Source organism: Lithobates pipiens, unplaced genomic scaffold, assembly GCF_037356315.1.
Source record: "Lithobates pipiens isolate NorthernLeopardFrog02 unplaced genomic scaffold, aLitPip1_a1.2 Scaffold_27, whole genome shotgun sequence".
In the NCBI taxonomy this organism is placed as follows: domain Eukaryota; kingdom Metazoa; phylum Chordata; class Amphibia; order Anura; family Ranidae; genus Lithobates; species Lithobates pipiens.
The window spans coordinates 89,269,696-89,286,527 of record NW_027507788.1 but is presented as its reverse complement, the minus strand read 5'-3'; the positions used below and the strand labels follow the sequence as shown (position 1 = coordinate 89,286,527).

Here is a 16,832-nt window from a genome sequence, read left to right as displayed (position 1 = left end):
ATGAGAGACTGGAAGCTGATCGTTTTTTTTTCTCCTGGTGCTCCTTCTAGTGAGGAGGGGGAGAAAACACCAGAGGTAGGGGGTGTCCGGTGAGGAGGAAAACCCCCCAGACTTACCAGAGGTCTGCTGCTGACTGGAGAGAAAGGAAGCTGCTGTTCTGGACACAGCGTGATCTTTTGGAGGAAGCATGAGAAAGTATGTGCTCCATACAGCCCCCAGTAGTGACACATAGGCGTGACAACATTTACAAATATAAAAGAGACATTCATAAGAAAATTCAAAAATTTGCAGGGTTTTCTGTGGTAAAACCAACAGACCCAATCTTCACCCTTCACGGTGGGTTCCATTCCACAATCCTGGACCTGTAATAGCACCACCACCAGTAAAACTTTATGGCCTTATTACCAAAAGTACTGGATCCCGGGGTCCAGCTCTCTAAAAAGAGAAGTATTTACAAGCAAAACCTAGTTTCTTCAGACACGAGGCCCGGGTACCATTAAATTCGGCCTAAAAGACACTTTCAATAGTCCTAGCTTCATGGCTAGCCCCAACAAGGGTTGCTCCATTGGAGCTCAGCACAGCACATCTTTACTCGTGACCAACACCTTAGACACTGGGGAAAAAACGGAGGTACTCCCAGTAGTGGTAAGAGTTATATAGGGAGTGGACTTTTTGTCTTAGGGCACCTGAAGGTGGCCTATAACCCACATAGTAACTACTATGGCCCTGTGTCCCGTGTTGTACGATAACAAAAGAAATTCAGTCCCAGGCATCTACATGCTCAGCGTCTAAATGCTAGCTTGGTCAAATTGGTAGCACTGCAACTGCTGCCTTTTCAGCTGGTAGATTCTGCCCCCTTTAGTGAATTTTTGGAATGTGTTGTACCTCAGTGGCAGGTTCCAAAGCGCAATTTCTTTTCATGGAAGGCAATTCTGTCTCTCTACCAGCATGTGGAAGGCAATGTTTTGGCCTTGTTGGACAGGGTGGTCAGCAGTAAGGTTCATATTACTGCTAACCATGGTCCAGTAGGCATGGGCAGGGATGTTACCTTTCCTACACAGCGCACTGGGCAACTCTGCTGGCAGCTGGGAAGGATGCAGGACAGGGTTCAATGTTGTTGGAGCTTGTTCCACCACCACACCTCCAAAATGCTAATGGTGATTCTGCCACAGCTCTCTCATCCACCCTCTCCTCTTCTTCTGCCTCTGTGGTTCTCAACTCCTGTCCTCAGGACCCACTGACAGGCCAGATTTTAAGTATTACCTTGAGGGAGATGCAGAGTGGAATACTGTAAAAAGGGGGTGAATACCGCGCTAAACAACAAAAAAATTAAATCACTAAGCAGCTGCTAGAGGTGAGATACACACAAAGATAGATAAATAAAACGTGTAGCAGCGCTAAAAAATAGAAATCTATATATAAACCTGATATAAATAAAAAATATATACTATGAAAAATAAAAAATCAGCTCATATGCTGAAAATATGATCAAATCTCATAAAAATAATTTAGTGTAGGAAAATATTAATCTCTGTGTATATATAACCAGCGGAAGTAAATTAGGACCACCGAAAATAAGTTACATGTATCCAAAATATGTATCACATAAAAAGTAACTATATATAAATAAATATATTCCTGAAAAAAAGTCCAAATCAAGTGAAAACAGTCCAATTCTAGTGAAAAAATCCAATTAAAGTGACTTCTGAATAAATATAATAACGCCAAAACACCTTTAATCGTGAAAAGAAAAAAGAAAAAAACAAGTGTCCACATGAATCCAATCCGATGTGACCACCATAGGAAATGGAGGTTTACCAGCTAGCAAGCCTTTAGGGCTTGCGACCTAAACCCAGTTGGGGCCTTTAAGTTTTAAAGATGTATCGGGTGCCTTTAATTCGGACTTCCTCTCCCAGAGACATGACATGGTTAATAGGAATTAACTGAACACCTTTCTCCAGCAACGGGAAATATTCAGCCAGCTCCCCAAAGCACACATGTAGACCCCAAGGGCAGTCACAGGAAACCCAAAAGAGAGAAGCTCACCATGGCATAATATCGTAAAAACATTTATTGCATTAAAAAAAGAATTGCACTTACAATGAAAAATAAACCAAGAGCAAAATAGCCAGTTGGCTGTATACGAACGTCCAGGAGACCAGGTTCACGGAGACGTCACCATGCAAAACTCCTCCTTACTTTGCTGACCCCTGCCTGCCTCTGACCTGGATTCTGATTGTGATTCTGTATCTATTGTTAACAAACTTCACTTGTGACCTTGACCTCTCGCTTTTTCAACTTCAGTATCTCTAAGATCAAGTTTGCAGACCCACCTTTCTGCCATCTGCGCCCTTCTGCTGCCCTATAAGTTCCTGTCTCCACCACTAGGGGTACTTGGATGATAAGCCACCATCATCATCTTGAGCTCCACTAACAGGTATGTATGTCACCAGTGTCTAGGTTTTTCACCATATTTTTAGGTATCCATTTGTACCCCTGCAAAATCTGTCTCATGTAGCCTAGTTGCACTGTCAAGTCTCTCTTTTGGAAGGTACCCCACACTGTTATCTGCTTGCAGCAAGTCATCCATCAAAACAGGTCAACAATTGCAATATTTGAAGTACTGTAGTAGAGTGGTGGCTTTGAAACCCTAGGTAGATATACTTGGATACTAATTAATGTATTTTCCAGAAATGTACTGGTGGTATCCCATGGGACAAATGGTGATGAGTTGGCTGCTCTCATAAACTGAGGAACTGGAACAGTGGCTTCACAATGTGAAACAGATTTTTGAGTTGGATACTGAAACATATGTTCTACAACCTGAGGCCTCTTTTTCAGTTCCTCAATTTATAAGAGCAGCCAACTCATCACCTAGACACCCCATTGAGGACTAACTCATTATGTAGTATCGGGAACATGTCAGTGTGCAAATATACACCTTTCAAAAGGTCCCCGCTGTCCCAACAAGGTAGGAAATTAGATGATCTTAAAACAGATCTTCACTGCATCTGCGCACCTCAAACCAAAAAACACAATTTAATTAATTTTTAATATTCAAAGCAAACTATTCCATCCTTCCATGACTGCCCTTAGCTCAATCATGTGGGAGAGTGTGCTTAGCTGAGAAACCCCTCCTCCTCTCCTCCACTCCTGAAGACTCTTGGGATGTATGCCATTATTTGCCCAGGCAAGAAACCAAGAAGTAACTAAGAAATGAAAATAAAAAATTAACACAAATAAGTCTGATATACTTTCCTATCTAGTTACTAATACTAGCAGCATGAGGTTTAAAAATAATCAATGTTGATTGGTAGAGTGAAGTTCCAATTTTATTGGTTTAAAGCATTTGAAAAGTATAACAAAAAGTAAACAGAATAGGAGATTAAACAGACTAAATATTTCATTTCTTGAACATTATTAAACAGAGAGACTGTTCTCCAGTGGCCTGAAAGTGACTGTCTCATCAGCCTTCCCAGATGACCACAAATCTACGATCAACTAGTTTGGTTTTTAGTTTGGTTTTTCTGATGAGAAATCTATGGATTTATAATCTGCAAAAGGAGGAATATCCTGACAAAGGTGAAAGAGCACTTGCTTCCTCATACAAAACTACCGCTTTATAAAATTTTGGATGAAAAAAATCTTGAAATAACTCTGCAAAATGGAGGAGGAGGACTATTACAAGAAACAAAATAAATTAGAATGAGATAGTTATGACTATGCACAAGGAAAGACAAGGCCGTGTAAATAAAAGAGAAAAATAAATAAATAAAGCAACTGCAATATGTGAATGGCAGCAGTAGGATTGCACACACTTTTTTGGATTCTACAGTTAGTGTTAGTCGGAGAAGCCCAGCTGTCAGCTGTCAGGTAGAAGTGATCAGGCTGCAGACCTAGGATCGGCATGGTGCCACTGGGTAGAGGGGAGGGAGACCAGCAAACGTCTATAAATTCTGGGTTCAGCTGTCACTTTCCCCAGCCACAGTGGCGGTGAAGAAACAAAGTAGCTTCAGTGGAGGGCAAATGAGACATCAGGGGCCAAAAAGACCCATGATGTCTTATTACAGTGAACCTGTCCAAACCAATTAGTATCAGACAGAGGACTTTTGGACCGCTATGTGATAAAAAAGTGTAAAATAATAAAGTTACACAAAGCACTTAAACTACCCCCCCAAAAACACTTTGCACCACATACATGCACATAAACACATGCAGCGGGGGGGCTACATACGAAAATGTTGATTCATTAATGATTAATTCTAAATTGATGACCTATAAAAGGCTTTTAAAGCATCAACTATGGAAAATTTAAGGCACTGAAGCTTGTCGTTGTTTCACTGGCATATGCAATTTTAAGGCTTAACATCTTGGGCATCTAATTACATGGCGCAGCCTCATATTTTATATTTTACCCCAAAATTGTGTAATATACTGTGTGCCCTAATATTAACTTTGGTTTATTTTTCACTGAAATTGTGTGCGTGAAAAATCATTGCACTAATATAGGGCAACATTGAAAACTGTAACTACCACCATTTTTTTTCTGGAGTCTTATGTTTTAGGGGGTTTTATGTAGTCTCCAGACCTGGACTGATTTTTTTCAAACAGGTGTGGAAAAACTGGAAAAAAATACTCTGGTAGTTAAAGAGTTAAAGACAAATAATGGTCTACTTTTTCAAACTTGCATTGAAGACAAACGTTGACAAACTTTTTAATGTAATATAAAAAACATCCACTAGATGGCACCATGACCATAGTCAATACCCCTATAGCACTGACCCAAGGATGGCCTAAACAATTAAATGCCCATTTAAGATTTGACCCCTTCTGATTATAGATCATCATAGTGACCTAAGCCCTTCCAATAATACTTATTTCTGTCATTATTTTTTCTGCTGTGGTATCATTAGGAGGCCTGCCTGCCCGTAAGTTTACAGTAACTCTTTGTTTTCCAAGATAAACTTGCAGGGAGTGCCCTGCAGTTAATAACAGGTTGAGATCTGGCAGCCAGCCATGCTGACATTCAACTGAAACTCTGGGAAAGCAAATCTACCCGAAAAAAACAATGAGCAAGAGAAACTCCGATTAGAAGCCTATTAAACGATGTGGCTTCTTGGAAGACATGCATTGTGAATGGTAAGGATCAGTGAGAGACAATCCACCTACATTACCAGTATGATTCTCCATCTTATTGTTCCTGATGTACGAGAAACTGCTTATTCTTGTTCTACAACTATTGCTGGTAAATGCCTTTTCCCCGTCCTGCTTTCCTATCATTCAGTAAACTGGCACACTGTCCATGAACATCAACACCTTAATCACTTGGTCCCATCCTGTCTGACCTGCAGAGCTTGCACTTGACTGCATTCAGAGGGAGTTTGCTGAAGATCTGGCAAGATGTACCATGCGGCTTCTGTACCATTCCCCATCCTGAGCAATCTGACAGCTGAACTGGACAGTGGCACCAACCATTTATCATTAACAGGTGAGGTTGAGCAGGTAATGATGTTTAAAGTGTAGCACAGCCCACAACTTTTTTTTATCCATTTTAGATTTCCTTTGAGGTTTTAATTGCTGTCTATGTCCCCTTTGGCAAAAATTTGCCATTACTTTGAAGAATCCACTAGGGATAGTAACACTGTTTTCTAAGGAATGTACATAAAATGCATTTAGATAGAATGGGGTAGGGGTGGGAGGTGATCAAGACAGTTATTTTGCATAGTCAACACAGGCCATGGCCTTGGGCAGCATGACTTAAAGGGTTGCTGGCAACCAATAACACATTCCCCCCAAAAATACAGAATATTTCCTTTGTACTTTGCAGAGGATACTAAGCTTTCTAATAGGAAAGCCCAGCAGTGCCTGGGTGGTAGTGTTTCCGGGAATATATAGAGAAGGTATGTCATTGACTTCTGAACTTTATTAACACATTGGCATATATAAAGGGTTTGACTAGAAGACTGACATCTTTTCTGCCATTGTAATCCAACTGGAAAGTGTTCAAGGTTCATATTTCGTCAACACAAGTCATAGTCTAGATTGGCAGGACTGCTTGGGGTATCACAGATATCATGTTGCCGGGTTCAAGTACCACATTCCCATATAATACAGGATATTTTTTATTGTACTTTGTAGGGGATACTAGACTACAATAAGTAAGGCCAGCAGTGCCTGAATAGCAATATGTAGAAAGGCCATATTATGGACTTCTGACCTTCAGTAATTCATTGTAAATTAGTAAAGTTTGATTGGCACATGGCCCTCTTTTCTACCATTGTAATACACCTGGGTCCTCAGTTTAAATATTCCTGAAGTTTTTGCACTTTTACTTCTGGAAATTTGTTCAGTTTACCCACCCTGTGTCTGACAACTAGATGCCAACTGCTGCCAGAATAAGACGATGGCACGCTCTACTCTTCTAGTCACCTGTTCAAGATGTACTGAAACACAGTGGGATAACTATGTGCATTCCCAGTCTTGCTGTGTCTTGTGTACATTGACATCTGATCCTGTTAACTGGGATAGGAGTAGGGCAGGCATAGATAAGTCAATGGGTGTAGGGGGATAGAATGTCTAAATCAAACCTTGGGAGCAAAATGTACAATTCTACTGACCAGAATCCATGGATATTGGGTGCGAAGAACGGTTAGGCCATCATAGTGCTAATTGTCAGGTACTGACACCATTGAAAAGTCTGAACTTACAGCACACTATGAAGAGAAGAGAACAAACTCTCCAGAATAGAAGAACCCTATAGGATAGTGTGGAGGCTATTGTGTCTCTTTTAAAAGAAATTGACAGGAAAATCCACTTTTCCCTCTAGAATTGGAGTGTACACCCTCATATATCTGTAGTTAGGGTACTGTAGTTTTTGCCAGTCTACCCACATATTACTCCAGTGTCATTTTGCACTTCATAAGTATTAAAAAGTAAAGGTGCCCATCATAACCAAGACCCTCTGTTTGTTTATGCATAAGCATTGCAAGCCAAATCTTTAGACTGCCATAAAGACCGGTGCTTGACATTGTATAGCAGACTTAAGACTTTAGAAGATGGCTGGTTGTGTGAGCATGATTTGGATGTCTTTGAGGGTGGCTTTAGGCATAAACATAGATGTCTTGGTTACCTGATTAATCATGTTTATACAGTGGGATAGGATGTAGTGGGGCCAATGTAGTGCTGGCTGGTAGTGGTGATATATAAGGTTTTTTACCAAGTTCAGATGGTATTTCCAAATTAGACTTCTATCTTTAGGTGTGCAGGTATATGGTTGGTGTTAAAGGTAATCGTTAGTTTTAGAATAGGTTAGGTCAGTGGTCTAAAAACTGTGGCTCATTGGCCTAATGTGGCCATTTTCTTGCCTTTAACTGACCTTTGGGGCACTATTTATGCATTATTCCTTCCACTGACACCAACAATGGGGCGCCATTTCTTCCACTCACACCAAGAGTGGGGTATAAATAATCCCATTGACTGCTGACACTTTGATTGTTGACCTGCAAGCTTGTAATCTCTGCACAGGGTCTGGTAAAGAGTGGTCTCCAACCTGTGGATGCTTGCCTTTATCTGGCCCTTGGGCACTATTCCTCTCATTGACAACAATAATGCGACAATATTCCTTCTACTGACCCCAACAACAGGGCACTATTCCATCCACTGATACCAATGATGGGGCACTATTCCTCCAACTAACATCAATAATGGGGCATTATTCCTCCCACTAACATCAACAATGGGGCATTATTCCCCCCACTGACACCAATTATGGGATACTATTCCTTCCACTGATACCAATGATGTGGCACTATTCCTTCCACTGATATAAAGAGAGGGGCATAATTCCTTCCACTGACACTAACAATGTGGAACTATAGCTTCCATTGATACCACTGATGGGGCATTATTCCTCCCTCGGACATCAATGATGGGGCACTATTCCACGCACTGACAGCAATGATTGGGTGCTACTTCTCCCACTGACATCAATGATGGGACACTATTCCTTCCACTGATACCAACAACAGGGCACCATTCCTTCCACTGACACCAGCAATGTGGAAATATATCTTCCATTGTGATGGGGCACAATTCCTCACACTGGCATCAATGATGGGGCACGATCCCTCCCACTGACAGCAATGATGGGGTGCTATTCCTCCCACTGACATCAATGCTGGTGGCACTATTCCTCCCACTGATACCAACAATGGGACACCATTCCTTCCACTGACACAAAGAGAGGGGCATAATTCCTCCCACTGACACAAACAATGTGGGACTATAGCTTCCATTGATAACACTGATGGAGCATTATTCTTCCCACTGACATCAATGATGGGGCACGATCCCTCCCACTGACATCAATGATGGGGCACAATCCCTCCCACTGACAGCAATGATGGGGTGCTATTCCTCCCACTGACATCAATGCTGGTGGCACTATTCCTCCCACTGATACCAACAATGGGACACCATTCCTTCCACTGACACAAAGAGAGGGGCATAATTCCTCCCACTGACACAAACAATGTTGATAACACTGATGGAGCATTATTCCTCCCACTGACATCAATGATGGGGCACGATCCCTCCCACTGACAGCAATGATGGGGTGTTATTCCTCCCACTGACATCAATGCTGGGCCATTGTCTGCAAGCACTGATCTTTGTAGGAAGCACAAACAAGTTGGACTTATGAACAAGCTCCCGGAACAGAATATGATCGTAAGTAGGGGACTTACTGTACTGAGATGTAATTAAAATGTGGCTATATGGGAATAATCCATATTTCATATTCATATTTCTTATGAATGTCAAATATGTACAGATGAGAAAAATTACTTTGCACAATTTTTGATAATGAAAATACATTTGACAAAAAATTGAGGGCTGATACTCCCATTCCAAACACAACCCTGCCAATATTCAATATACTGTGTCTTTTAATTCAGAGCTGCTGCTTGACAACCGTACAAACACCCCCCCCCCCCCCCCCCCCCCCCCCCCGCTTCCTATAATAATCTGACTTTTACCCTCTTTTAGAATATTATCCTAATCCAAACTGCTGGGAGCAGTCAGAGTACAGCTATGAAGCAAGTGACGTAAATTTACCATTTTTGGCTTTCCTTACCTCTCCTGAATGTTCCTCGAGGGATTCAGAGATCTGGAGTGTGACTGACAACACTGATGGGGCAAAACCTCAGTTTACAGGTGAGTGTGCAGATGACAAATGCATTTACTAGCTTGCTTGACATTGAGATACAGTAGGCTTGATAAGTGGCATTAAGATAAAACAGTAATCACAGTTCTGATTTGGTGTAATGGGTGTCAGGATTTCCCTTAAAGCAGTGGTTCTCAACCTGGGGGTCGGGACCCCCTCCGGGGTCGAATTATGATTTTCTAGGGGTCACGGAATCCTGGGCTGTTCCTCCCAGCCTTTTTATGGTCGCCCAGCAGGGCTATCCCTGAAGCCCACAACCGCTCACTCAGCCTCTTCGCAGCCACCCATTCAGTTCACGGCTAGGGTTGCCACCTGTCCGGAATTCACTGTTGGGGTTTGGAATCATGTGTCCAGGTTTCAAATCCCCACCCCCCCTCCAAGGAGTAAGAGTAGAAAATAGAGAATACATGGGAGAGGAAAAGAGGGGGGAAGAACAAAGAAAAGGGGAGAGAAAGAATAAGAGAAAGAACAAGAAAGACAGCTAGAGATTGGGATGGGGGGGGGGGGGGGGGAGAAATTGGGATAGAGAGAGATAAAAGGGAAAGAAAGCAGAACAAAGGGAAAGGGTGGTACATCCTACAATGTACCATCCTAAAATGTACCATAAGGGGTTTTAATACTGAATGAATGGAGCGCTAAATGTACGTAGGGCACAAATTACTTATCTTGCCTTAGGTACTGACAGCCCACGCTATGAAAATAATTTTACTGTTAGGGGTCCCCACAACTTGGGAAATTTTATCAAAGGGTCAGGGCACTAGAAAGGTTGAGAACCACTGCCTTAAAAAAAAAAAACCCGTGCTTTACTCATGAGGTAAGAACAAAATACTTTCCCTTACACATTTTTATGTATTTAATGTAGAGACACCACACTCCTGACAGCCTATGTTAAGACAGAAACCACCTCTCGACTAAGCCCCTTGGCTGGGGTGAAACACGTCAGCAGGGGTGGCCTGGGGAAGCCTAGCCTGAGGCTACTTTCTGTCTTTACATAGTACATGGACTGTCAGGAGTGCTGCGTCTCTACATGAAACTTTACATAGTGGGCTTGGATGAGCACTACGGAAGCCGGTACCCGGGTTTAGAAGGTCGACGTAGTAGAACCATCGGCAGAGTGGTGCTCTAAGCCAGTGTTTCTCAACCCTTTTTCAGTCAAGGCACCCTTTAAAAATGATGGACAGTCTGGAGGCACCCCATTCTAAAATGTAAAAACTATTCTAATATAACACAATCCACTAGAGAAATGGGGAATGGTGAGGATCACCAGGGTTTTGTGCTACCCAAAAGATACAGAGGTAAGTATTAACACAAAACTAGCATAAAAACAGATATTTATTAAAAAAGCTAAAATATCCCCTCTACAATTGAGTCGGGAATTGACTGAACAATCCAAGGTACATAACATGAAGAAAATACAAGATAACATAAAAACAATATCATCCACTTAGAATGGATGTGATAAATGGTGCGTTTTCCAAGCGGATCCAATGTGTTTCAACCAAAGTGTTTTTTTTTTCAGTGGTTTGCCCTTGGGTATCACATCAAGAAATTTTATAAAGTGTATCAAACGCAGCAGGGTATATGATGCTAGAGGTCACCCAGGATGGAAGAGGGGCAGAAGACAGCACAAGAAAAGGAGAGGTAGAGGGAAGAGGGTTATCAGCCCGTGTCACACACACAGGGATACCAGTCAGAAAGTATAAATGGTTTGCCTTGTTAAACAGGTGTATCGATAAAGTATGTCACCAAAGGGGTAGAAGCTGTGGACCACATTTGGGGTAGTTGTAAAAGTACATAGTGGACCTATGGATCAAAAAATGTTCTCAAACGAGACATCAACACAAAGTATAACAACAAACCCAGGGGATCAGCACTGCTCCTCCATCCAGCATCTGCTCAGTACTTTCACAACTACCCCACATGTGGTCCACAGCTACTACCCCTTTTGATGACATACTTTATCAATACACCTATTTAACAAGGAAAACCGTTTATACATTCTGGTTGGTATCCCTTGTGCCTGGGACACTCGGGCTGATACCCTTCTTCCTTTCCCTGTGCTGTCTTCTGCCCCTCTTCCATCCTGGGTGACCTCTGGCATCATCTACCCTGCTGTGTTTGATACACGTTATCAGCTTATAAAATTCTTTGATGTGCTACCCAAGAGCAAACCCCTGAGAAAGAGCACTTTGCTTGAAACGCATCGGCCGCTTGGAAAACGCACCAATAATCACACTGATTCTATGTGGATGATATTGTTTTATATTATCTTGTATTTTCTTCATGTTATGCACCTTGGATTGTTTAGTCAATTCCCTGACTCAATTGTAGAGGGAATATTTTAGCTTTTCTAATAAAAATCAGTTTTTACGCTATTTTTATGTTAATACTTACCTCTGTATCTTTTGGGTATCACAAAACCCTGTTGCTCCTAGCCATTCCTCATTTCCCTAGTGGATTGCTTTCTATACATAATTTGGGGTTGATGCCCACCATTGAAAATTCTTGGCTGTATTTGGGATATTTACATATAACTATTCTAAGCCCTTGTACACACGGTCGGACAATCCGACAACCAAATCCGTCGGATTTTGTCAGACGGATTTTGTCCAAAACTGTTGCATACACACAGTCGGACAAAGTTGTCACAAAATCCGATCGTACTTAACGTGATGACATTATTTCGTTAGGACGGGACTATGTTCAGGCTAGTAGTCAATAGCTTTGGTCTAGGAATTTGATCTGAGCATGCGTGGCACTTTGTCCGATCGGAATTCTCTACACACAATCGGACAAAGTCCGGATCATGTTGTCAGAAAATTTTATAGCCCAGCTGGAAAACTTTGTCCGTCGGATATTCCGATGGAAACAGTCCGATGGAGCCCACACACAGTCGGATTATTCGACAACACGGTCCTAGCAGACATTGTCCATCGGAATTTCCGACCGTGTGTACAAGGGCTTATAGTTTTACATAATGCAGCAACATCCACAAGTCCAAGTGGGACACCCTTTTCTTCTAAAGCAAATATTGCGGCGGACAGATCGGACACTTTTACCACTTTTTTGGGACCATTGATATTTACACAGCAATCAGAGCTAAAAAATAGCCACTGATTGCTGTATAAATGTCACTGGCGGGGAAGGGGTTAACACTAGGGGGCGATCAAGGGGTTAAGTGTTCCCTAGGGAGGCGTTTATAACTGGGGGGGAGGGAGTGTAGTGACTGGGAGTGATCACTAGGAACAGCAGATCTCCCTCTATTCCCCTGTCAGAATGGGGATCTGTCTATTTACATTGACAGATCCCTGTTCTTGCTCCCTAAGGAGCAATCGCGGGTCGCCATCGGCCACATGCATCGGCCCCCGGTTGCGTGCCCTCCTATAGCGGCCATCATACAGCTACAGTGATTTGCGCAGGGGAGCCAACCTAGTGACGTATAATGATGGCGACTGGTCGGCAATTCGTTAATATCAACAAATATACAGCATTACACTAGAACGTTAGGCTGCTTTTCTTGGAATATTATTGGCTTCTTTTCAAATAAAAAAAAAAAAAACTTTATGCGCTGCAAGGTCAAGAGCAGAAAGTAGCACAGCCTTGGTCATAAAAAGGTTAACAAAATTCCCCTTGCTCTGGGAAAATATGTAAAGGGTTTCAGTACAGTCTCAACCACAGTCTCTGTCTATAGGAACAATATACTGAATGTCTGCACTCCTCTCACTGTTTACCGTTAATGTTTCCTCTCCTCGCAGACCTGTTAGACACGGTGACAACACGCGGAAGGAATTTGGACCAACAGGTTTTACAAGAGGATGCGGAGCCTGAGACTGCAGTCTGTGGTGAGCAGAATAGGGCTTTGCCTTACCATGAGGGTATGTTTGGATATTACTAATGTATACACACTGGCTTTTATCTGCATTTATTCTCTTGTTTAACCCTTGCATGTATAGGCATTTAAAGTGGAACTTTGGCAGCAAAAAAAAAAAAACTGCAGGCAAACTTTTTTTTTTTTTTCGCAGAAGGGACATAATAATATTTATATGAGAAAAAAATTTGCAGAGCTATTCATCCTGTTAACCACAGAAGATTTGGCTGCCTAATGACCAGGCCATTTTGTGTGATTCGGCACTGCGTTGCTTTAACTGCGCGGTCGTGTGACATTGTACCCAAACAAAATTGACCTCCTTTTTTCCCCACAAACAGAGCTTTCTTATGGTGGTATTTAATCGCCTCTGTGGTTTTTTTTTTTTTGCACTATAAGCAAAAGAAGAGCGACAAATCCACTTTGCACTGAAAGTGCACTTGGGAGTAATGTCGCTGTAGATCTGAGTGGGACATGCAAGGAAAATAAAAAACAGCATTTTATCTTGCACATGATTAACTTCCACTCATTTCAGATCTACCCCTTAGATTTAAAGCGACTTCAATTCCAAGTGCGCTTTCAAGTGCAATTGCAATATAAAATGGATTTGCCTTTCAACAATAACCCCCAATATCTTTTGCTATAATAAATATCCAACACTTTTTATCAAAAAAACTCATTTTTTCTTCAGTTTAGACCGATATGTATTCTTCTACATATTTTTGGTAAAAAATAAAAGAAAGAAATATTGCAATAAGCGTATATTGATTGGTTTACGCAAAAGTTATAGCGTCTACAAAATAGGGGATAGATTTATGGCATTTTTTTTTTTTTTTACTAGTAATGGTGGCGATCTGCGATTTTTATCGGGACTGCGATATTGCAGCGAACACATCGGACACTTTTCAGACATTTTTGGGACCAGTGACAATTATACAATGATCAGTGCTATAAAAATGCACGGATTACTGTATAAATGTCATTGGCAGGGAAGGGGTTAACACTAGGGGGCGATCAAGGGGTTAACTGTGTTCCCTAGGTGTGTTCTAACTGTAGAGGGAGGTGAATGTCTAGGAGGAGAGAGAGATCAGCGTTCATACTTAGTGTGAACACACGATCTGTCTCTACTCCCCTGAAAGAACCGGGATGTGTGTGTCTGTCATCGCGCCTGCCGAGCACTTGCATCGGCTCTGTGAACACGCTGCGGGCGTACGTGCTTGCCCCCAGTTGCCAAAAGGCAAAACGACGTAAGGTAACGTCATTTCGCCAGGCCGTGCCATACTGCCGCAGTAAGACTGCAGCAGCTGGTCGGCAAGAGGTTAAACTTCATGTATATTTGTTCTGTGTAAATGCAGGCAAAATAGAATGGAATAAGGTTATAGTCCTTCCAGATTGAGCCTAGGTTCACATTCTTGCGATGCGGAAAACAGCACGATTCCAGTGTCAGTTCCCGCATTGCATCTGTCCCGCAGGCAGTTTACACTCTGCCATACCTCCCAACTTTTTGAGATGGGAATGAGGGACACCTATCAGCAAAAGTATGCAGGCATAGGACACGCCCCTTGCCATGCCCCTTAAAGGAGAATTGTACAAAATAACAAGTTTGGTTAAACCCACAAGTACTTTTTTTTACCACTACTATTACTTTATATTTGCTTTTGGAATTTACAAATGCAGCAATTTAGAAATCGGATGAAAGATTCAGCACTGGGAAACACTTTTTGATGGATAAAAAGTGCATTTGATATACAACTATATAGATCAGACCAAAATGAGGGACAAATGAGAAGGAATGAGGGACAGAGGGACATTGCTCCAAATCAGGGACAGCCCCTCGAAATCAGGGACAGTTGGGAGCTATGCTCTGCGAACCACTGTGGATGCTAATACATAGTTAATTACACCCCCAGATCGGTTCACAGATCGCAGTACGAACTGTGGATTCAGGAATCGGATCGCATTGGTCTGAACACCCATGCAATCCGATTCCCGTGTAGGCAAAAAAAAGTCCCTGCACCTTTTTTGTGTGAATCTAGTGCAAGTTCAGTCATATGGCTGAACTCGCATTGCAGAGACATTGCATGTGATCAGCACAGCAAAGCAGGTGAGAATCACATGCAATGTGTGTGTTCGCATGTGTGTGAAACCAGGCTGAATGTTATTCATTCATACATACATAGTAATGCAAATCAGTAATTAATTATGGTTGCTAGATGGAGATGATGATCATATTTTTATTTATGATTTATTTATTACAGGTACATATATAGCACTGTCAATTTACTCAGCACTTCACTATATATTTTACATTTACATCAGTCCCTGCCCTCAAGGATCTTACAATCTAAGGTCCCTTAGGCTGGGGTCACACTGCTGAGATGTCAGACATCGCATGTGATTCACACTGCTGTGCAAATCACATGCAATGTCTGTGTGATGTGAATCCAGCCATACAGATTGTATAGCTGAATCTGCATCGCATTCAGACCAAAATTGTGCAGGACCCTTTTTTTGGTCTGCACGAAAATCGGATGGCATGGGTTCCCACCCATACCATCCAATTCCTGTCTGAATTCACAGTTCACACTGCGATATGCGAACCGATCTGGGGGTGTCATTAACTTTCTATTGACACCCGCAGCGGTTCGCATAGGGCAGTGTGAACTGCGCGCAGGTGACATGCAATGCGGGAACCCGTACTGGATTTGCACAGGTTCTCGCATCGCAGCAGTGTGAACGGAACCTAACTCACATTTCTTCCATACATACTCTAGGACAAATTCAGACTGGATCCAATTAGGTTACCAGCATATCTTTGGAGTGTGGGAGGAAATCTACACAGGCACAGAGTGAACATGCAAACTCCAGGCAGGTGGTATCATGGTTGAGATTCGAACCAGCGACTATGGTGTTGCTAGGCCGAGGTATTACCCGTTTAGGCAGTGTGCTGAAACGTAAATACTTTTGTACTATGATCATCAACTCCATCTGGTGGCCAAAATGCTAAATTTTCTAGATTCACACTACACTGTATAAATAGATAAATTAGTCCTGGAGAGAAAATAACCCCAAAACATTTGAGTTTGCCCCATAGGTGTATTGCATTAGGGTGTGCACACAAAAGCTCAAAAACATATGTGTATATATATATATATATATATATATATATATATATATATATAATAAATGAAAGAAACATTTTAAAACGGATTAAAATTTGGATGCTGTCAGTAGAGCAGTGACCGTATCTGTAAGGTAGAAGTTGGTGTCAGTAGGGCAGTGGATGGGGTTAGTACTTTATTATTTGCATTATTTTATATTTTTTTACAATTTTTTTAACAGCCCCATTGGGGGGCTTTGGTGAAATATCAGGGACAGAGATTCCCCAGTCCCTTTCTCTGTAGCCTCTGCTGCACTGCACAGTGAATGAATGGGAAGTGCTCTGTGCTGAGCAGCTTCGTGTTCATTCACAAACTAAAGCATAGTAAACACCATTTACTAGGTTTCAGTTATGAATAGACACAGGAGCGATCACATTGGGGGGAGCATCCTGGTCAGCAGGAGAATTTTGCGCCGCATGGGGTGATTAGGGTGTGCCCAGGCACACTCAGAACTCCCTGTGCACACGCCTATGTTTTACCACCATTAGCACACAACAAATGTGCAGGATGAATAGTTAATTTTTCTATGAAAACTATTTTACCTGCCTGCTTCAAACTTATTCTCAGCAATGACTTGGTGTTC

General features: G+C 42.0%; 1 protein-coding gene across 5 annotated transcripts in view; it reads left to right on the top strand.

Annotated features, from left to right (window-relative positions):
* Window positions 1-4,901: 4,901 nt before the first annotated feature.
* The window catches only part of LOC143933979 (ETS-related transcription factor Elf-4-like), a 29,620-nt gene continuing 17,689 nt past the window's right edge, over window positions 4,902-16,832 (top strand). For 2 of the 5 annotated variants that reach the window (XM_077457201.1, XM_077457200.1), the window contains exons 1-3: window positions 5,146-5,488; window positions 9,046-9,213; window positions 12,979-13,065. In XM_077457201.1, coding sequence (XP_077313327.1) covers window positions 5,401-5,488; window positions 9,046-9,213; window positions 12,979-13,065 — 343 coding nt within the window. In that variant the 5' untranslated portion in view covers window positions 5,146-5,400. The other 3 variants (XM_077457198.1, XM_077457196.1, XM_077457199.1) reach the window with 3 other exon arrangements.